Consider the following 22,329-nt stretch of genomic DNA (forward strand, 5'->3'; position numbering starts at 1 on the left):
TGGGCTGCGTTGTAGAATTTGGAAATGCTACGTCTGGAGCAGTCTGTTGTACGGAGTCGAATCGTGGACCTTGTGCAAGGAAGCGCAATGACGGCTGGAGGCATCTGAAATGTGGTGTTTAAGGAGAATGCAGAAAATTAGATGGGTGATGAAGGTCAGTAATATGGAAGTGTTGAAGAGAGTGAGGAGAGAAAAGGAGTTGCTGAAGAATGTGCAGAAAAGGAAGCTGGAATATGCCGGGCACTTGTTAAGAGGTGGTGGACTGCAGAAATCGTTATTGGAAGGGATGATAGAAGGAAAGAGGGAAAGAGGAAGGCAGCGAACCACTTGGTACGATAATATGAGGCAATGGACTGGGTTGAGTTATGCTGAGGCCAGAAAAAGAGCACAAGATTGAAGAAGATGGGGGTGCATAGCCGCCAACCCTGGATTTGGGATGGCACCCACTGACTGACAGTTTATATCTCTAAAGGGCAGAATTCTACTTGCTAAAAGGGAAAAAAATCTTTCTGGGGAATACTACGATTTATGTGTTCCTGTGAAGTAAAAGAAAAGGCATCAGAAACAGAAACTTTCATAGGTTCACGTGACTGGGAAATAGACAGGACACAAGTAATTTACAAAACAGGAACTACAAAATGAGTGCAGAGAGAAAGAAACCAGGAAGGGAAGGGAAATCATAATAAACCAAAAACTTTACAATTATGAGAGAAAGAAGGTGTTAGGATTATTATGAGGATTATTTGAAAATCAAGTAATGATGATTTCAAAATGAAAACAAAACAACATTAATTAAAGGAAATTATGACAGAAATCTCCAAAGCAGTAATCTTTAAATTATTGTCACAAACTAACAAAAAGATAAGTTAACGTTGTTTCACTCTAGCATACCTCCAGGATCAGATAGATGGATAGATAAATAAATACTTTATTGATCCCAAAGGAAATCCATATCACAGTAGCATTACCAGTGCACAGATATACAAATATTAGAAGAGATGTAAGAAAGAATTTTACAAATGGTTTCTCTAACAGGGATTTTAAATGAAGAAGATTGTCAAGGCTCTTAACTATGTATAACCTTTGAAAATTCACCTAATTCAGAAATTGCTAATTGAGAATGGTAAGAAAAGGAAATCAGTAAATTATAGATTAGTTCTGGAATTTAAGAGATTACTGATATTCATAATTAAAGTTAGAGTTAAAATCAGATTGCCAGAGCATTACTATTTGAAGTAACTGGAGAAAATAGGATAATGATTAATTGCAAAAGGAGACAAAGGATAATCAGGGTGAATAGTCATAGCAAAGAGCTAGAACAAAGTCCCTCTGTGCTAGAGATTTACTACTTAATGAGTATCTGTGAGTAGGAAGATTTATCTTCTACATTCCCTGTTGGTTTGATAGTTTACTGAATAATTTTTATTCTTTCCAGAAATACCAATGGTAGAAATGGAACCTAGGAGTTAAAGGTATCAATGATAGGTCTGGGAGAAGAGTTATCTAAAATGCAGAAAAATCCACTGTTTTTGTTCCGTGCTTAAGAAACTCAGCGCTAGAATATCAAGCACCTCCTCCTTGAGAATATCACATCCTGTAAATAGCAGGTTTGGTGGGTTACTTTACAATTGCATAATTATTCATGCATATTCCTATGTTCCATTCTTACATTCGGTGTAAGGAAGCAAATTTTATAACTCACCTTCAATTAAACTCTGCATTTGCTGCCGAGCATTCAAATTTTCTTCCTGGTAAACAAAAATAGAATCATGCTCAACTCGATGATAGAGTATGACAAATATAGAAGTCTGTGCAGTTTACTGATGCACCAATTTTCCACCTAGTGTTGGTAGCTTGTGAGTCCCCTGTCTTTTCTTTCATCGCAGAACTTCAACTTTTCACATCAGGTGGTCCCATCCTTTGGCCTTATTAGAATCAGGTTTATTATCATCGGAATGTGACATGAAATTTGTTAACTTAGCAGCAGCAGTTCAATGCAATACATGATTTAGCAGAGAGAGAAAAAAATAATAATAAGTAAACAAGTAAATCAATTACGTATGTTGATAGATTTTTAAAAAGTGCAAAAACAGAAATACTGTACAATAAAAAAAAATGAGGTAGTGTCCAAAGCTTCAATGTCCATTTAGGAATCAGATGGCAGAGGGGAAGAAGTTGTTCCTGAATCGCTGACTGTGTGCCTTCAGGCTTCTGTATCTCCTGCCTGATGGTAACAGTGAGAAAAGTGCATGCCCTGGGTGCTGGAGGCCCTTAATAATAGACGCTGCCTTTCTGAGACACCGCTCCCTAAAGATGTCCTGGGTACTTTATAGGCTAGTACCTAAGATGGAGCCGACCAGATTTACAACCTTCTGCAGCTTCTTTCAGTCCTGTGCGGTAGCCCCTCCATATCAGACAGTGATGCAGCCTGTCAGAATGCTCTCCGCGGTACAACTATAGAAGTTTTTGAATGTATTTGTTGACATGCCAAATCTCTTCAAACTCCTAATAAAGTATAGCTGCTGTCTTGCCTTCTTTATGACTACATCAATATGTTGGGACCAGGTTAGATCCTCAGAGATCTTGAAGCCCAGGAACTTGAAGCCGCTCACTCTCTCCACTTCTGATCCTTCTATGAGGATTGGTATGTGTTCCTTCGTCTTACCCTTCCTGAATTCCACAATCAGCTCTTTCATCTTACTGACGTTGAGTGCCAGGTTGTTGCTGTGACACCATTCCACTAGTTGGCATATCTCACTCCTGTACACCCTCTCGTCACCACCTGAGATTCTACCAACAATGGTTGTATCGTCAGCAAATTTATAGATGGCATTTGAGCTATGTCTAGCCACACAGTCATGTGTATACAGAGAGTAGAGCAGTGGGCTAAGCACACATCCCTGAGGTGTGCCAGTGTTGATCATCAGCAAGGAGGATATGTTATCACCAATCCACACATACTGTGGTCTTCCGGTTAGGAAGTCAAGGATCCAATTGCAGAGGGAGGTACAGAGGCCCAGGTTCTGCAAGTTCTCAATCAGGATTGTGGGAGTGATGTATTAAATGCTGAGCTATAGTCGATAAACAGCATCCTGACATAGCTGTTTGTGTTGTCTAGGTGGTCTAAAGCTGTGTGGAGAACCATTGAGATTGCAACTTCCATTGACTTATTGTGGCGACAGGCAAATTGCAATGGGTCCAGATCCTTGCTGAGACAGGAGTTCAGTCTTGTCATGACCAACCTCTCAAAGCATAGGTGCTCAGTATCACAATATTACTGAAGGAGGTAAATATCTTATTTCCTATATTGTTGTAGATGCTAAATGAAGTGGGATTGGGAGCATGGAAAAGGATGTGAAGTTGCTTCATGAGGAATAAAGACCAGCAAGCTCAATGAGTGACAGATAGAATATAATGTGAGGACATCAATATTATGTAGATATCCCCACTAGTGATCAATCCTTATAGAATTTAGCACCCAATTGTGATAAACTTAAATAAGGGGTATTTACAAAAAATGAGGAGGGAGATGACTTAAGTGACTAGGCAAATAGATTAGTGGACTATGTAATAGAGAAGTAGTGCATAAACTTAAAGAGATTGATTAATAGCTCTCAACAACAAGAAAATCAATTGAGCAGAAAAATTCTGATTTTAAAGCAGGGAGGAGGTTGGATTAAAACAACCATAGTTAACCAGTGGGGTTAAAGAGAATATTAAGACAAACAGTATGGGAAGCAAAATTTATTAGTTGGCCTGAAGATTGGGATGAATTCAGAATTCAGTAAATGAGGAATAAATAATCAATGAGGAAAAATTAATTTTTAAGGTTTAAAAAACTAAAACAAGCAAGAAATGGGAAAAATGGCAATAAGAGCTTCTTTAAGAACAGAAAAAGAAAGAGGGGTCAAAGTAAGCATTGGACTCTGTGATAGTGAGGCTGGGGAAATGGCAGAAGAATTTAACACATGTTTTACTTCAGTCTTCATGGTAATCAATATTGCAAACAATTCAATAATACAACATAAGCATAATTAGAGTCTAATATAGGGCTAAAGTCTGTTTCCATGTGAAGTCCCAAAATTAAGTGGTTAGTGAATAATGATGAATTGGTATAAAAATTGGTATAAAAATTGGTATAAAAATTGGTATAAAAACCAAAAATCCTTAGATTTGAGACAGGCATTGAAAGATTGGAAACATGCTACCGTGATGCCTTATTCACAAACAGCTGGATGCAATAAGTAGGTAATTACAGACCGTGTAGTGATTGGAAGAACATTTAAATCAATTATAGAGGTGATAGCAGAATATTTTAAATGCATAATTTGGTCAATCAGGGTCAGTATGGCTTCATGAAGAGGAGATTGTGTCTCACAAATTCATTAGAGTCATTTGAGGAGATGTCAGCCAAAGTACATGGGGAAGCTAATAGATGTAATGTATCTAGATTTTCACAAGGTTCTTGTCAAGTTGCCATAAAAAAGGTTACATTGCAAAGTAGCATGGGCAGAGGATCAGCTAACTATGAGGAAGCATTGACATGAGATAAGGAAGTCCACTTCAGGTGTGCTACTTGCTACCAGTAGAATGCTGCAGGGATCAGTGTTAAGTGTGCAGATGTTGGAAATTTATATTAATAACTTAGATGAGTGAAGAATGTACCACATCTATACCTGTTCATAGGTAACATCTTGAACTGGGAAGAGGAAAATTTTGATATCATTAGTCAGGAACTTGCAAAGCTTGAGTGAGAAAGGTTGTTAGTTGGTCAGAGGACATCTGGGGAATGGAAGGCTTTCAAAAGTGAGATAGAAAGAATTAGGAGCTAGCACATTTCTATTAGAGTGAAGGGTAAAGGTTGGCAGGATTAGAGGAATCTGGTTGACAAGGGATATTCAGGTTCTGATCAGGAAATTGAAGGAAGCATATTCAAGTTTAGGCATAAACACAAGAGAATTCACAGATTCTGGGAAATCAGAGCAACATACACAAAATAAGAAGGTTGGGAGTACAACCTGGCAGGTCATAGGTGAAACCAGATGAGGGGAAGGTGGATGGTGGGTATGTGTGTGGGGGAAGGGGGCTGAAGGTGGTAGTTGGAAAAGATAAAGGGCTGTAGAAGAAGGAATCTGATAGGAGAACGGGCAAGTTTAGGCAGCTGGGATCAAGATTGTGAAATATAAGGGATGTATGACTACATTTATGAAGGAAATCAGGGAACAAAAGAGGAAATGCAATATAGCTGGCAGATACAATGAAGGAAAATCTCAGAAAATTCTCTAAGTACTGTATATTAAGAGTAAAAATGGTAGTTAGGGAGTACAGGTGCCTTTAGCAGTTAGTGTGGTTGTCTACGGCTGGAGTCTTAAATGAATATTTCTCATCTATATTTCTCATGCAGTGGAACATGGACACAGGTGTTATCTGGAAAGGGACCAGAGATATTGTGAAGCATATTGACATTATGGAAGAGGCATTGGCGGCCTTAAAACACATAAAGGTGGAAAATCTCAGGTATGTCCTTGGATGTTGAAGGAAGCAATAGATGGAATTGCTGGGGACCAGGCAGAGATGTTTGTATCTTTATTAGCCATGGGTACCAGAAGACCTGGAGGATGGCTAATGTTGTGCTCTTATTTAAGAAGACTAGCAGGGATAAGCCAGGGAATTACTGTCCAGTGGTGGGAAAATTATTGGAAGGGACTCTGAGAGATGGGATATATTTGCATTAGGAATACAAGGGCTAATTAAGGATAGTCAACATGGCTTGTGCATGGGAGATCATGTCACAAAAGTTTATTGGAGATATTGACTATTCACATCTTCCCAGTAGTTAACTATCTGTGCTTCCAAAAAATTGCAACTTGTCCCCATTCTTTTCCTTTCTTTCTCTTTCTCATTTCAAATTACTGACCTTTCCTCCATGAGTCTTTCTGTTACAGTATCTCATCCCTCTCATCTTCCAAGAAGCAATTGTCTCCAACAGAAGATGGGATATTGTGCAGTCAAAGGTTGTAACTTGGCTTGGGTTCAATGGGGTGCTTCCCTCAGAGAAGGCCTTACTTGTGACATGAAAGATTTCAGTACCCTCTATCACAGTACTTGCTACACTGCTGGACACCCATGGTGAGTGAGGATAAGTAACTAGATATGCCATATCAAGTCTTCACATTACAATGAGGACCTATTTCTGTATTCAAGAAAAAGTAGTTGAATGGAAAAGCCTCCAAAAAGTAGTGGATATGGCCTAGTACATCACTGGTAGAGTCCTCCCTACCATTGAGCACATCTACAAGGAACGCTGTCGTAGAAAATCAGCATCCATCATCAAGGACCCCCACCACCCAGGTCATGATCTCTTCTCACTGCTGCCATCAGGAAAAAGGTACAAGAGCATTAGAACCCACACCACCAGGTTCAGGAACAGTTATTACCGGCTCTAGAACCAGAGGAGATAACTTTACTCAGCTTCACTGTACTGTTCCTGCAACCTCTGGACTCACTTTCAAGGATTCTTCATCTCATATTCTTGATCTTAATTGCTAATTAATTAATTATTATTATTATTTCCTTCTTTTTGTATTTTGCACAGGTTGTTGTCTATTGCACACTGGTTGACCACCCAACATGGTGCGGTCTTTCATTGATTCTTTTGTGTTTCTTGTATTTACTATGAATGCCTGCAAGAAAATGAATCTCAGGGTTGTATGTAGTGACATATATGTACTTTGATAATAAACTTGCTTTGTACAAATGTTTGTAAGTTTTTCTTCATATTTTTAAAAAATGTCTTTGGCTAAAAACATGTTTTTCTGGAGATTAACATTGAGGCTGCACAATAAGGGAGCTCTGTGGAGAAGCACCTTAAATTATATAATCAAAGATTCAAAATATTAGCTACCATGGTATGCCAAGCAAGGAAGTGTCAATTACACATGCAGTTGTTTTTTTTTATGTCTAAACTAACAGGTTGTGTTTAGTGATAGCTACAAACAAGGCCTGCATGAATCCAAGGAAAAATGTGAAATACATAGGGTTGCAAATACCATATTGGCTAAATTCCAGAACACCTAATACCAGGAACTCACTTTGTTAGGATCCACTGAAATACTCTGCCGACTTCTAGCAGATGAAAACTGCCCACCTGACCTTACGGATTCTCGACGCGACTCCTGCAGAGATACACAATGACAGTGTTTAATTAATGTTATATATGACAGAGATACTATTTTCTGAATACCCTTTCAGGAAACAGTGTTTCCTTCTTGCCCATCTTTAAATGCTCTCGAGCAGGTAGTGATGAACAGCCACCTAGAACCTTTGCAATCTTCCCGTGAAAGTACTCCCCAGTACTTTTGGAAAGGGAGTTCCATGGCTTAGACCCATCTATGATGAAAGACCCATGATATAATTCCTAGGATGGTGTGTAACCTGCAGAGAAGCCGGCAGATTGTGAAGTTCCTATGCGCCTGCCGTCCTTGTCCTTCTTGGTGAAAGAAGTCACAGGTTTGGGTGGTGCTGTCGGAGTAGTCTGGATGGCTAACTGTCGTGTAATCTGTGGATAGCATGCACTCAGGGTGCTCCTCGTAGGATACCCAGCTTTCTCTTGCAGCCACAGCTGGTCAGGTTGAATTTCTGCTTAATGAGATCTTCAGGATATCGATGATGGGAATGTCAGCAATGATATTGACATTTGAATGTTATGAGTATTGGATATGGTCAATACATAATACCTTTGTGATAGAAATGTTCATTGCCACTTATCAGCCAGTGGCTGAATGTGGTCTAGATTTTGCTGAATGGTGAGGAATTGCAAATGGAATTGAACATTATGCACTCATCAGTGAACCTTCTGAACTCACAGTGGAAGGCAAGTCATTGAAGAAGGTGCTGAAAATGGTTGGTCCAGTGTACGGCCCTAAAGAACTTCTGAAGTGATATCCTGGGGCTGGAATGATCGACCTCCATCATCCATAACTACCTTCCTCTGTAGAAGACTATGAGACCATCTGGCCTCTAGAGCTGCTCTGACAATAAAGAAGAAAGTGGCTGATCCAATTTTTCTTCAGTCCACATTCCCTCTCTCTCTCCTTACCCTTGACTCCCCCACTTATTAAGAAATCTATCAATACCAGCTTTGAATATATTCAAGGATTCAGCTTGCTCAGCTTTCCGTGGCAAGGAATTCCAAGGATTCACAGCTCTTTGGGAGAGGATGTTCTTCTTCATTTCAGTCTTAAATGGCCACCTCTTAGACTGAGACTTTAGGCACACTGATCCTTGCCTCTCCCAAGTGAGAAAATATCCTCTCAGCATTTAACCTGTCAAGGTCCTGAAGAATGTTTTATACTTCTCTAAGATTGTCTCTCATTCTTGGACAAATACTTTCTCTTCCAAACAAACACTTGGCTGATGATATCTCTAAGAAACACAGAGAGCAGTTTGAAATGCAGTAGGAGCAAAATTGTGGATGTAACGTTTTGGTTGCCATGGGGACAAATGCTATCACCTCTTGACAGAAAAACCCTGTGAATCCCCCCTCTAGTCTTGCTTTCAAAAGGAGATTCAGTAGGTGGAAAGGGGATAATCAACTGCTTCGAAAATGTCTGCAGCAGGCAGTCATGAAAGAGAATCTAAGAGCAAAGTGTCTTTCATTAATCAATGCTTATATTCATGTTCTACTCAACAATATACTAAACTGAAAAATAAACTGCTTTCCTTGCTTTAAGGGGCTGGAGCTGGGATGCAGACAAATTCAAAAGAATTCATGGATTTTACAAATGGATGACATCACCCTAACAAATGTAACCCATATCCAAGCATTTTGGTATTGGAAACCCTGGACAATGTAGCTAGCTGGGCTAGGATGACCCTCAAGGCCAGGAAGTCCAGATGCATGGTGATCAAAAAGAGCAAAGTTACGAGCAAGTTCAGTCTTCAAGTACAGGGAGAAATCATTCCTTCCATAGAGGACAACCCAGTAAAGTGTCTTGGAAAGTGGTTTAATGCAGCAACGACAGGCAGCAGCAACATCACCAACACTGTAAAGTAGACTGAAGAGTGGCTGAAGAAGATTGACAAAACCGGATTCCCTGGTAAGTTTAAGACGTAGCTGTACCAACGTGGTCTTCTAAAAAGTTAACGAACACTTGCGGAGGTGACTGGGGATTCCCCCCAAGTTTTTCTTCAATGGGACTCTACATAAGATCAGGCCAGCTACAGCTCCCATTGTCATCAGTAGTGGAGGAGTTCAAGGTGGAAAAGTGTTCACCAGATTGATTCCTGGGATGGCAGGACTTTCATATGATGAAAGACTGGATCGACTAGGCTTATACTCAGTGGAATTTAGAAGATTGAGGGGGGATCTGATTGAAATGTATAAAATTCTAAAGGGATTGGACAGGCTAGATGCAGGAAGATTGTTCCCGATGTTGGGGAAGCCCAGAACGAGGGGTCACAGTTTGAGGATAATGGGGAAGCCCTTTAGGACCGAGATGAGGAAAAATTTCTTCACCCAGAGAGTGGTGAATCTGTGGAATTCTCTGCCACAGGAAACAGTTGAGGCCAGTTCGTTGGCTATATTTAAGAGGGAGTTAGATAAGGCCCTTGTGGCTAAAGGGATCGGGGATATGGAGAGAAGACAGGTATAGGCTTCTGAGTTGGATGATCAGCCATGATCGTACTGAATGGCGGTGCAGGCTCGAAGGGCCGAATGACCTACTCCTGCACCTATTTTCTATGTTTCTATATTAACACGAAGGGGAAACCAATGACAAGCTAATAAATCAAATAGGAGTCACAACAAGATTGCGCCGTAAGTGGGCTGCCAACTCTCTGCACACTTCCAATGATGGGGGAGTGCAAATGCAAGTGATAGGCATTACATGGTCCAGGCAGAGGTATGGAACAATGAAGATGAAAGGCGGTTATCAAAAGCAGTGGAGTTGGGGGTCACAGGGCGCCTGGACAAAGATCACTTGGGCAAAGCTTTGGAGACTGGACCTCTTCCGCATTTCTTTGCTCCTGCGGTCTGTCTAAGACACTCTCCCTGCACCACCACATCTGCACTCATGGGGGCTGAGAGAGGACCCTAACTGAAAGCTTTGTGGTCAGCAGGGTTCACTGGCACACATACTGTCAGGATGCAAAACAGCCTTAATACAAGGATGGTATAGGTGGTATCACAACAAGGTCCTGCTGTCCCTTGCTGACTTACGAGAGCAGGTAAGGTGTAAAAAAGAGATCAGCTGGCAGAGAGGCAAACAGGGCAGTCATTTTCATCAAGGAGAGGGCCATGCCAGTCAACGTCAGGACCATTTATATTCTGCTTTATCTCAGATTTACAAAGCATAAACCAATTTGGCTGGCTGACTGAGCGTAGAGCACAGAAGAGTACAGAAAGAAACAGGCCCTTCAGCCCTCGATATTCATGCCAACCACGATGCTAATTTAAGCTAGTTCCATCTGCCAGCACATGGATTACACCCTTCCATTCTCATATCTCTTAAACAAGTGACACTGTTCTGACACAATGCAACCAAGCCCAAGGCACTACATAGGCCTTGATCCACTTAATTGGACAAAAAATTCCCATGAAATTCTGTGATGAAGCTGCACTCCCAACTACTGCAGAGGCTGGAAGTCTGAAATCAAATATAAAATGCTTACTCAACATCTTCATATGATGTAATTTGATCTTTCCGAATCCTTCTTATTAACTTAAAATATATGAACAGAGGAGCGAGTTGACGACATTATTGAACGTGTTCGATTTAAGATAATGGTCTAGCCTTGCTTTGTTCTGTTTGTTTTTTTTTGGGTTTAGTATTTAGTTCTTTTTTTTGTTTCTTTTTGGGGTTTTTCTTTGTATTTTATTCTTTTTATTTCTTTTCTCTCTATGATTAATTACATCATGAGTTTGGAAGTCTATTATACCTGTGTTATCTGAAATCTTTTCTGTATATGTTTATTAACAATAAGATTATTCCAATCTCTCTGTATCAACATTGTTATTTTGTTTATAATTTTGGAAAATTAATAAAAAGATTTAAAAAGAAAGAAAATGCTGTATACAGTGGATCAGGCGGCATATGTGGGAAAAGAGACAGAGTTAATATTCCAGGTCGAAGACCCTTCATCAGATTCTGTTTCACTTTCCACAGTTAATATTTGACTTGCTAAGTTTTTTCAACATTATATGGTTCAATCACTTTTTGCTTTGTGGACAGAGAATCAAGTACAATTATCATACAAGGTATGAAAATGGTCCAGGGATACTTACACTCCAGCAGCCAATTATTGTGTTGGTTAGTGTTAAGGCACTTAGATGTGGAGGAGTGTTAAGTGGAAGATGAATTATCTAAAATTTAAGTAAAATCACAACTGAAAACATTTCCCAATCAGTGGTAGATGAATAGAAGATCCAACAGTTCAGTTACATTGAATGGCTAATGGTCAGGCCACAGATTTCACTTTTTGAAATAGAGAATCAATTTAAAAAACCTGGGAAACAAAATGTGCTGCGGTAGACATATATACATTCAGTGATTATTACTGTGCTACATATGGAATTGATTTAAGTTACATCCAACTGATTAAAACTGGCTAACCACAAAGTGCTTGGAGTTACCAGCAGATGCAGTATATCCCTTATTCTAGCACTGCCATAGTTCAATGACCTGTGTTGAAGATCGTACCAGGATCTCTGCATTGTATCAGGATGGTGTTAGCATCGTCTACCAAGACCTGAGGTACCAACGTGATAGACTGCAGCATCGATTGCTCAATACTGCAAATTGCTTGTGTGAGGCAGGATTAATCAATCCAACAACCAAAGGTCAAACTCAAAACTCTGCAAATTAGAACTAGAATGGCAACAGAGTCTACACTTGCTTTTCACTGTTTTGTGATGTGCTGCTCTATAGAGTCAAGTTGTTCCAGCACAGCTACAAACAGGCATCTATTAAATGATATAGAAAATTTCTGAGAGACAGTCTCCACAAAAACGAGGAATTGGAAGTGGTGTGAGGTGAAGGAGACTGCTATTGGCATCAAGGCAATGTCCAGTTCAATGTCATGAGGATCCCAAATAAGATTGAAGACAATGGAAATGAATGGAAAATTCTTTGCAATTAATGTTATATCTTGGCAAGGCAAAATTGTTGTGGATATTAAAGGATAACAATTTAGTTCAGGATGTCACTTCAGCTGTTCTTCAGGTCAGTGCTTAATGATGACCCGTCTTCAGGGTTTCAGCATTCACACCATTATAAGTCAGATCAAAGGACTGCTTACAGTGTGCTCTGCTCTGTTTAAAGTCTTTTGGATATTAAAACAATCAAGGCTATACATATTCAGGTCTGGGAAATATTGAAGCTTGGGCCAGGGAGATCTCTGCTGAACAAGTATGAGTTTCAGTAAGACAGAATGTGAGTACCTCCCTTTGATATTCAGACATATATACTCTGAGGCCACTTTATTAGCTACATCCCGTACTTAATAAAGTGGCCAGTGAGTGTATGTTCATGGTCCGCTGTTGCTGTAGCCCATCCACTTCAAGGTTCAATGTGTTGTGCTTTCAGAGATGTTCTTTTGCACACCACTGTTGTAACATGTGGTTATCTGAGTTACTGTCACCTTCCTGTCAGCTTGAAGCAGCCTGGCCATTCTCCTCTGACCTCTCTCATTTTCACGGCAGTTTTCCCCCTAGAACTGCCACTCACTGGATGTTTCTTGTTTCTCACACCATTCTCTGTAAACACTAGACTGTTGTGCGTAAAAATCCCAGGAGATCAGCAGTTTCTGAGATACTCAAAACACCCCATCTGGCACCAACAATTAGTCCATGGTCAAAGTCACTTAGATCATATTTCTTCCCCATTCTGATGTTTGGTCTGAACAACAACTGAACCTCTTGACCATGTTTGCATGCTTTTATGAATTGAGTCACTGCCACACGATTGGCTGATTAGAGATGTACACTAATGTACAGGTGTGCCTAATAAAGCGGATACTGGGTGTATATTACCATTATCAAATCTTCACCATATACCTTCTGAGCTAACACCATCGAAGAGAAACTTAACTAGATTAGTCATTTAAATAGCAAGAAGCGGGAAGAATTCAGCATGTCAGGCAGCATCTATGGAGGGAAATGGACAGTCAACATTTTGGATTGAGACCCTTCAGCAGTCCTGACGAAGAGTCTCGAATGAAGACATCAGCTGTCCATTTTCCTCCATTGGTGGGGCCTGACCCATTGCATTCCTCCGGCTCCTTTGTGTGTTGTTCCAGATCTCCAGTATTTTCAGTACCTTGTGTAAACATATACATAGCTTGCACCAGAAATACCTTAAGAAGTTGGGTATTCTACTGCAACTCTTTTGGACTTCCCAAAACCATTCTACCATCCACAACATAAAATTTAAGAATGTGATTAAGTTCCTGTGACTCACCTGTCTGCATGCAACACTGATAACAATCAAAAAATCTAAGCACGATCCAGGAGAAATCAATGAATATTGGAAAATATTTAAAGAAGAATACCAGTGTTGAACCAATGCAGCTCTGTAATATCTTATAAAATGAAACTTTTAATTGTTTAAGGGTATGTGTCAGTGGCCTTTCCTTGAGTGATATCTGTTACTCTGCTTACTTGAAAAAGGTTGACAATGAAGCATTGATTCCACTTTCACCAAGATGCTTGTTGACTTGTGGCATTACGGTTTCTGAGTCCAGCCAGTTGCTTGCAAACTGAGCAGTATGGACTGGGATAGTAGAGATGATCTATTAAATGAGGTGAAAGAATGCCACTGAGAATTTCTGGTGACTTCATACCAAATGGACTATAGAAATGGCAAAGTCAACTGTAAGCCTTAGAATTAGAATTCTAATTAATCAGTGGCCAGAAGTTCTATTTTTTAAAATGGGGTTAATACCAAATTATATAATATTATATTCAGGCATAACTTCATGAAATCTTGTAAGGATATTTCCTTTACTCCAGTATGTCTCCAGTGTTAATTTGAATATAGTGAAAATGCAGGACAACAGAAATTGGCTTAATATAGGTTTTTTTTTTGCTTGGAAGGATGTTAGGCACCTAAATGGGCTTTCAAATGATATTGCAGGTCACCTTGGCTTGTTGAAATTAGCTTGATTGGTTGATACTTAGTCTTGAAAATTATTTGTAGATCTTGTGTACTTAAATGACAAATTCAATAAATTTCTCAGGAAACCAAAAGAGAAATGCAGGAAATGAAATACTTATAACTGGCAAATGACTAAGTCCCTGATGAAAATCACAATATGTATCAACACTGGTAAGGCTCTGCATTGCTCAGCTTTTGTTAGGGTACAAACACAACACTAACAATTAATAAACCAGTTCCAAACTTATCTTAATTCTATGTGCATACTTTTCTGTTATCTGTATGTTTCTTGAATCGCAGGTTAGTGGATGGTGTTGAAACATTTTCATCCAAGTTGTTAATCACCACCTGGGAAATCTAGAAAAGTACAAAATTAATATTACTAATAAATATTTTTTATTCAAAATCTTTATTAACCAACTCTCAACCCACACAACTACATTACCCCAAATTTTTGTGCTCTAACCAAATATCCTACTTTCCCCATAGTGAACTCTTAAAAACCTGGGATGTATATCATAAGTCCTTGGAATCTATTAGTTTTAAGGCTCATTAACTTCCCTGGTAATTTTTTTATATTTCAACACTAGCTTCTTTTATTTCCCCATTTGCAAAGGACCTTTGACTGTATCTCTATGAGATTTTTTTGTGTCTTTTTCTATTAAGACAGGCTCAAAACATTTGTTAAGCCTTATACCATCTACTTCTTCCCCATTATAAATTCTCACAGTGTATTTGTAAGGATTCCATGTTCACTCTTCTTTTGCTTTTGGCATTGTTATTCTGTATAAGTTCACACGGAATGTTTTTAAATTTCTTATACTTTACTCTTTTGTTCTATTTTCCCCTTCTTTATTAGTGTCTTGGCCATGCTTTGCTTATTTCTTAAATGCTCGCAATCTTCACTCTGGCATAAACCAGACGCCTGCTCAGAAGTTTTTGCTGTTTAGCTTATATACAAGTCTGTTGAGCTGAAAATTATTTTCTTTCAGATGTTTGGTTTTGTGTCAATTTTACCACTGGATAACAATATAATTATTTTGATAAGATTGTATCTAAATGGGGCATTTTGTTTAGCCATGAGGGACCCTCCTCACATCTCAAAGCTGTAGCACTATTATCGAGGCATAAGATAGCAGTACACTCATCCAGGCAAGTGGAGAGTATTGGAATGCTTTCCACTTGCCTGGATTAGTACACTGTAACTCAAACAACTCATCTTTCCCTTCCCACTCTTCTCTCTCTCCTACCAACCACCAATTTTCTCATTGTCCTTTTCAACTACAACACCCCACTCAATTATTACACTGCTAACCTCCTCCTTGATTATAGATGGCTTCCCTGCAAACCCTATTTCTAGTAGCCAAGCCCTGCATTCATCCACCTTCCTGTCTTGGTTTCTTAGCCAGAACCCCTTTCACTCTTCTACCCAACAAAACTACCAAACTGTTTCCGCTGGCAGGGGTATCAAAATCAGTTGCTATAGATGCCAATTGATTGTAATTGGCATCTTTCACAAACAAACAGCATTACATACCCAAAAGGCAGATTTACAGGGTTGTATGGACAGAGCAGAGTATTTAGCTTGTTGGGACTGCTTTCAAAAGTCAGTACAGCCTGATGATCCAAATGTCATCCTCTGCTGTATATTTCCAGAAGTTCATATTCAATGCCATTCAAAATAACATTGTAGAAACAGATGTAATTATCAACCTGTTGATTCAGAACTATGCACATAACTTTTATGAGATATTTAAAATCTTGAAATAGATTGTTCACCTCTATGCTGGGAGGTGGTTCCATCAATTCGATGTCTTCCTCAGCATTGTTAATCTGATCCAGTGCTTCATCAATTTCGTTAACAGCTGCCAGGCTTCGAGGGGCACCTTTCTTAATCTTCTTTTGCTCATTTCTGTGGGAAGGGAAAAAAGAGCTTTGAAAATAGATAGATTTTAGTTTAAAAGATGAGAACTGAGCCCAAATATTCTGAGAGCTTATGTTTAGTAATTTCAGCACAACAGACCCCACTTGAGTGTAAAAATTCAATTAACACTTTTAACTTGGTGAGCTATCATTTCTCTCCCTTGCCACAAATTGCTGGGTTACTTCATAATGGTGCATTCTAATTGTCATTAATTCCCAGGAAAGAGATGGGCAGTAACTTGTGACAAGAAAGATATGTGGATTAGTTTCAAATGAAACCAAACCAGAGTAGTAAGTTCAGCTCAATACATCATGGGCACATCCTTTCTCATCATTAGTAGGATCTACAGGAGGCACTGACTCAAGTTGGCAATATCCATCATCAAGGATCTCTAAAATCCAGGACATATCATCTCCTTGCTACTACTATTGGGCAGAAGGTACAGAAGCCTTAAGTTCCACACCATCCCTCAACTATTCAGTTCCTGAACCAAGTGGCACAACCCTAGTCACTAGAGTTTAGCAGCATCATGACCAGTTCGATAATTTTGAACTAAAATGGATGTTTTTTGCTCTAGTTGTGTTCTTTCTTGTAAAAATTCTGTTTAATTTATGATTTTCTTGTGAACATTACTTACATGATTTTATATGCTTGTGAAACTGTTGCAAGTAAGTTTTTCATTGTCCCTGTGCATACATATATTTGTGCATATGACAATGAACTTGATTTTTACTGAAATATCTGCAATTTTTTTGGCAATTTGCCTCTCCAATGGAAGCCTCACAAAAATGGCAACTTACGCATGAATTTCAAGTTGCATTTTTAAATGCAAATTATTGTTCATATTTTATTGTATGTGGATCCCTTTTAATAAGAAATATGTTACTAGAAATGCCACTCATCTTCTCCAGTTTAAAAGGAACAAATAAAGCTGTAGAGTCTCACTCCAATGATGAAACTATTCCAGTCTATATGTTACATTCAGAAATCAGCATTCTGAAATTCCATTGCCATACAATGATTGTATCAGAAGTTAATAGATTAAGTATTGGAAGAATTCAGCTGTCTCTCCCTGCCCCACCCCCCAAAAATCCTAGAGCTTTCAGCCCTCACCCTTCCACCCATTCCTAGTGAAACCATTACCACCCAAATATTTTTCTAGTCATTGGACAAGACATTATGTTGAATCTGTTAAGGTCCTCAAAACACTGTTGTCCTGTCAGCCTTTGAACAATTTGTAGTATTAAATAAATTTAATTTGAAGGGTGAAGGAAAATAAAAAGTTAACAGATTTGGGTAGGTCATGTTTGGGGGGTGGGGGGAAGGACCCTCAAGCCAGGCTGAAACAGGAATGCAACCCCTCTACCTAGCATTTTGTTAGCAAATGTGGAGTCACTGGAGAACAAAATTAAGGACCTGAGGGCAAGGTTGCTGTATCAGTGAAAATGAAAGATTGTTGTGTCCTATGTTTGATTGAGCCATGGCTTACTGCCAACACACCAAATACAGTGATCAGACTCGAAGGCTTCTTGATTCACAGGATGGTCTGAACTGCTGATTCAGAAAAGACAAAAGGTGGAGGTGTGTGTTTCATGATAAACTCTCGTTGGTGCTTTGGTGTAGTGATTTTGTTGAAATCGTATTCTCCTGACCTTGAACACCTAATGGTCAAATCCCGTGTGTTCTATTTACCTAGGGAGTTCTCCTCCATAACCTTGACTGCAGTTTATATACCATCAGTGGCCGACTATAATCAAGTGCTTGAGATACTGCGTGATGCCATCTCCAAACATAGTTAAGAACTTTAACCAGGCTTGCTTGAAGAATACCCTGCCCAGTTACCATCAGCATATAATCTGTAGCACAACAGATCCCAACACACTAGATTATTGTTATACTACGACAAGGAAATACCTACCGTTCCATGCCCAGAACACATGTCGGTAAATTTGGTCACTTAGCTGTTCTCCTACCTGTACACGGCCAGAGACTAAAGAGCAAACCTCCAGAGATTAGGACAACAAAGAAGTGGTTGTGGGAGGCAGCAGAGCAGCTGCAGGAATGCTTCGAGTCCGTGGACTGGGCTGTGTTCAAGGACTCATCAGAGGATCCGAGTGAATACATCAGAGTTGCCATAGACTTCATTAAAAGAGCTGTAGACTGTTGACCCCACAAAATAATTCAGAGCCTTCCCCAAACAGAAGACTTGGATGAACCATGAGATTCATCAATATGCTGAGGGCCAAATCAGAGGTATTCAAGTATGGTGACCAAGAACGTTACAATTGGTCCAGGTACAATCTCCACAAAGCCATTTCATGGGCAAAGTGGCAATTCAGTACCAAACTTGAATCAACAAAGGATGCTCGACAGTGTGGCAGGGCTTGAATGCTGTCACCTCTTATAAAGTTAAATCAATTGACATAGGTGACAACAGGGCTTCACTTCCAGATGAGCTCAATGCCTTCTATGTAGGAACAGTCACAACCTCCCAAAGCCCTCAATGATCCTGTGATTTCAGCATTTAAGACCCACATGCGAGCAGCCTTCAGGAGGGTGAATCCATGTAAAGTATCCAGGCCAGATGGGATACCTGGCCAAGTACTAAAGACCTGAGCTGATCAACTGGCTGGAGTAGCAGAAACAAGAGAAAATTTGCTGATACTGGAAATCCAAGCAACACACGCAAAATGCTAGAGGAACTCAGGAGGCCAGGCAACATCTATGGGAAAGAGTAAACAGTTGACATTTTGGGCCGAGATGCTCCATTAGGACTAGCTGGAGTGTTCATCGAGATCCTCTTACTCCAGCAGTCTGAGGTACTCACCTGTTTCTATCAGACTTCACTTATACCAGTGCCTAAGAAGAACGTAGTAACTTGCCTCAACGACTATCATCCAGTAGCACTTACACCCACAGTGATGAAGTGCTTTGAGAGGTTGGTGATGAAACATATTAACTCCTGCCTGAGAAGTGGCTTGGATCTGTTCCAATCTGCCTGCCAAAGCAACAAGTCCAGAGTAGATGCCATCTCATTGGCTCTTCATTCAACTCTGGAACATTTGGACAGCAAAAAATGCATTCAGCAGGATACTCGTTATTGACTACAGCTCAGCATTTAGTCCCATCATCTTCTCAAAACTAATCAATAAACTTCAAGAACTTGGTCCCAATACATCTTTGTGCAATTGGATTCTTGATTTCTCACTTGCAGAGCCCAGTCAGTTTGGATTGGCAACATCTCCGACACGATCTCCATCAGCACAGATGCACCACAAGGCTACGTGCTCAGTCCTCTGCTCTGTCTGCTTTATACTTATTACTGTGTGGCTAAATACAAATGCAATGCCATATCCAAGTTTGCTGATGCCACCACTGTTGTAGGCTGAATCAAATATGGTAAGGAATCAGCATACAGCAAGGACATTGAAAATTTGGCTGAATGGTTCCATAACAACAATTCTTACTCAATGCAAGCAAGACCAAGGAGCTGATTATTCACTTCAGGAGGAGGAATCCAGGGGTCAGTCCTTATCAGAGGATCAGAGGATCAGAGGGGGAGAGGATCAGCAACTTTACATTCATTGGTGTTACCACTTCAGAGGACCTGTTATGGGCCCAGCACATCAGGGCAATTATGAAGAAAGCATGGCAGTGTTTTCCATAGGAATTTGCAAAGATTCATCATGACATCTAAAACTTCAACAAAATTCTATTGATGTGTAGTGGAGAGTAGATTAATTGACTGCATCACAGTCTGGTATGGAAACACGTATGCCCTTGAAACAAAAATCCTACTAAAAGTACTGGATATGGCCCAGTCCATCACAGGTAAAGCCCTCCCCACCACTGTGCACATATACACGATGCGTTGATGCAGAAAGCAGCATCGATCATCAGGGACATACTCTCTTTTCACTGCTGCCATTGGTAAGAAGGTACAGGAGCCTCAGCACTCACACTACCAGGTTCAAGAACAGTTATTACTCCTCAAGTGGCAGGTTCTTGAACCAAAGATGATAACTTCACTCAACCTTACATGCCCCATTATTGAAATGTTTCCACAACCTATGGACTCACTTTCAAGGACTCTTCATCTCATGTTCTCGATATTTATTGCTTAGTTATTTATTTATTATTATTATTTCTTTCTTTTCGTATTTGCACAGTGTTGTCTTTTGCATAATAGTTGAATGTCCAAGTTGGTGCGGTCTTTCATTGATTGTATTATGGTTATTATTCTATTAGCAATTTATTGAGCATGCTCATAAGAAAACAAATCTCAGGGTTGTATATGGTGGCATATATGTTACTTTGAACTTTGAACTTTTGTAATGCAATAGCTTATACTTACTTCTCTGGTGGCATGATTGTGGTATCTATCTTGTAGTCAAGCAACGGGCTTGCAATTTCGATATATTGCTCTGGCTTTTTAGGTCTGGGCTCTGTCAAATTAGAAGAAATACTTTAGTCTGCTTCTTTTAAAAATGTCTGTAGAAGAGACTTGGACTGATACAATTGTGACGAGAATACACATAGATTAAGATGTTAGCTGTCCTGTGCTGGCACCAGGGGGATCAGCAGTTGGTCTGCCACCTGTCTTCAGGAGAGAGAGAGATAAGGAAAACAATGGAGCAGCATTTGGAAATGTTAATGAAGGGACGGGAGAGAGTAACGGAAGGAGAGCTGTCAAGATCGGCTCACCCTTTGAACCCTGAACTGTTTGAAGTGATGGACAGGCGATACCCCAGCAGGGGGATAAAAAGGGACAGGTTCGCTAAGGCAGCACACACACGACACCCAAGGTAACGAGACCCTGGAAGTGGTGTGTCTCTCACAAGTCGGTGGGAAGTTTTGGAAGGCCGGTTGCGGGACCAGGCCATAGACGCACAGGGTGGAAAGGCACGATCGGCGGGAAGCTGGTGTGTGTCCACCCTTGCCTGGGTTTCGGGTTCACCGCAAAGAAACAATCGTATCGGGAAACGGAGGGGTCACGGTCGGTGACCTCAGATGATATCACAAAGGACTCGCCCGAAAGCTGACTGCGAAGGTCTGTGTGGAAGCCGTTTTGAATATTCATTCGTTTTTGCTCTCTCTCTCCTTCCCCCCACATTGTCCATCGCCACGGCAGCCATTACTGCGAACTGAACTGAACTAAATTGAACTGAACTTTGTGTCACTTTGAAACTGATCATTTACCCCTAGACAACGATAGAGCTTGATTGATCCTGTTATCTTAATTCTGTGTACATGTATGTTTATCGTTGCTGAACTGTTGCATTCATTATCCTTTTGATTAGAGTATTGTGTTGCTTGTTTCTTTAATAAAACTTTCTTAGTTCTTGTAATCCAGACTCCAACTGAGTGATCCATTTCTGCTGGTTTGGCAACCCAGTTACGGGGTACGTAACACAAGAAAATAAAGTTTGAGAATCCACTTGTCACACAGTTACAGCAAAAAATAATTTAGTTTAAATATTAAAATAAAAGAGTCACATTGAAGGTGTTGTAATATCATGGATAACATTAAATTGTTTTCAAAGAATGCAGGTATAGGTTTGGCTGCAGTAGTGAAGTGATTCTTTTACTGGATTAGTATTGTGGGTTAATCATTTAAAACAGAGATGAGAGGGAATTTCTTGCAGTTCTCTAACCCAGAGAACTATGGAGCCTGAATCACAGAATGCATTCAATGTCATGGCTTGCAGATGGTTGGTCTAAATGAATGAAAGATTATGGGGAGTGAATGGAGTAAAGATTATGGGGAGTTGCCAGGACCTAAGCTTAAGGTAACCTCAGGCATGATCCTGTGGAATGATGCAGGGGTAATGAAGAGTCACTCCAGTTTCTACATCTCTACGTTCTTTATGTTCTAAGAGCATTACATGTATCAGACTAATGATTATTCAGCAAAACTGCAAATGCGGTAGCTATGCTGAACACATACATGATCCGCACATTGATATGATCCTACAAAATAGTTACTTCAAAGGATGTGTATGCAAGAGGTATGAATATAGGATTGAAAATAAGACATGGGAACAATGGTAAAGGACAAATTACATAGTGTACAGCCCGTAGGATCAGGATTATAGTTCATGATTAAGTGACACTAAATCGGACTTAGAGGTAAAGAGGAATCTTTTTGGATGTTCTTGATTGCTTTTAACTGGTGGTCGGGTTGGGAGCTGGGATGGGGAAGAGTCCAGTATCATACAGTCTACATTGAACTTAGTTGAGCATTCCATTCCA

General features: G+C 39.9%; 1 protein-coding gene across 1 annotated transcript in view; it reads right to left on the reverse strand.

Annotated features, from left to right (window-relative positions):
- adgb (androglobin) overlaps positions 1–22,329 on the reverse strand; it is a 223,374-nt gene that overhangs the window by 126,041 nt on the left and 75,004 nt on the right. Inside the window, exons 11-15 of the mRNA XM_063057274.1 lie at positions 20,432–20,522; positions 15,933–16,065; positions 14,421–14,510; positions 7,092–7,175; positions 1,703–1,748 (exon numbers count right to left, since the gene is read on the reverse strand). Coding sequence (XP_062913344.1) covers positions 1,703–1,748; positions 7,092–7,175; positions 14,421–14,510; positions 15,933–16,065; positions 20,432–20,522 — 444 coding nt within the window. The remainder of the gene's footprint in view (positions 1–1,702; positions 1,749–7,091; positions 7,176–14,420; positions 14,511–15,932; positions 16,066–20,431; positions 20,523–22,329) is intronic.

Source organism: Mobula hypostoma, chromosome 8 (assembly GCF_963921235.1).
Source record: "Mobula hypostoma chromosome 8, sMobHyp1.1, whole genome shotgun sequence".
NCBI classification, from domain to species: Eukaryota; Metazoa; Chordata; class Chondrichthyes; order Myliobatiformes; family Myliobatidae; genus Mobula; species Mobula hypostoma.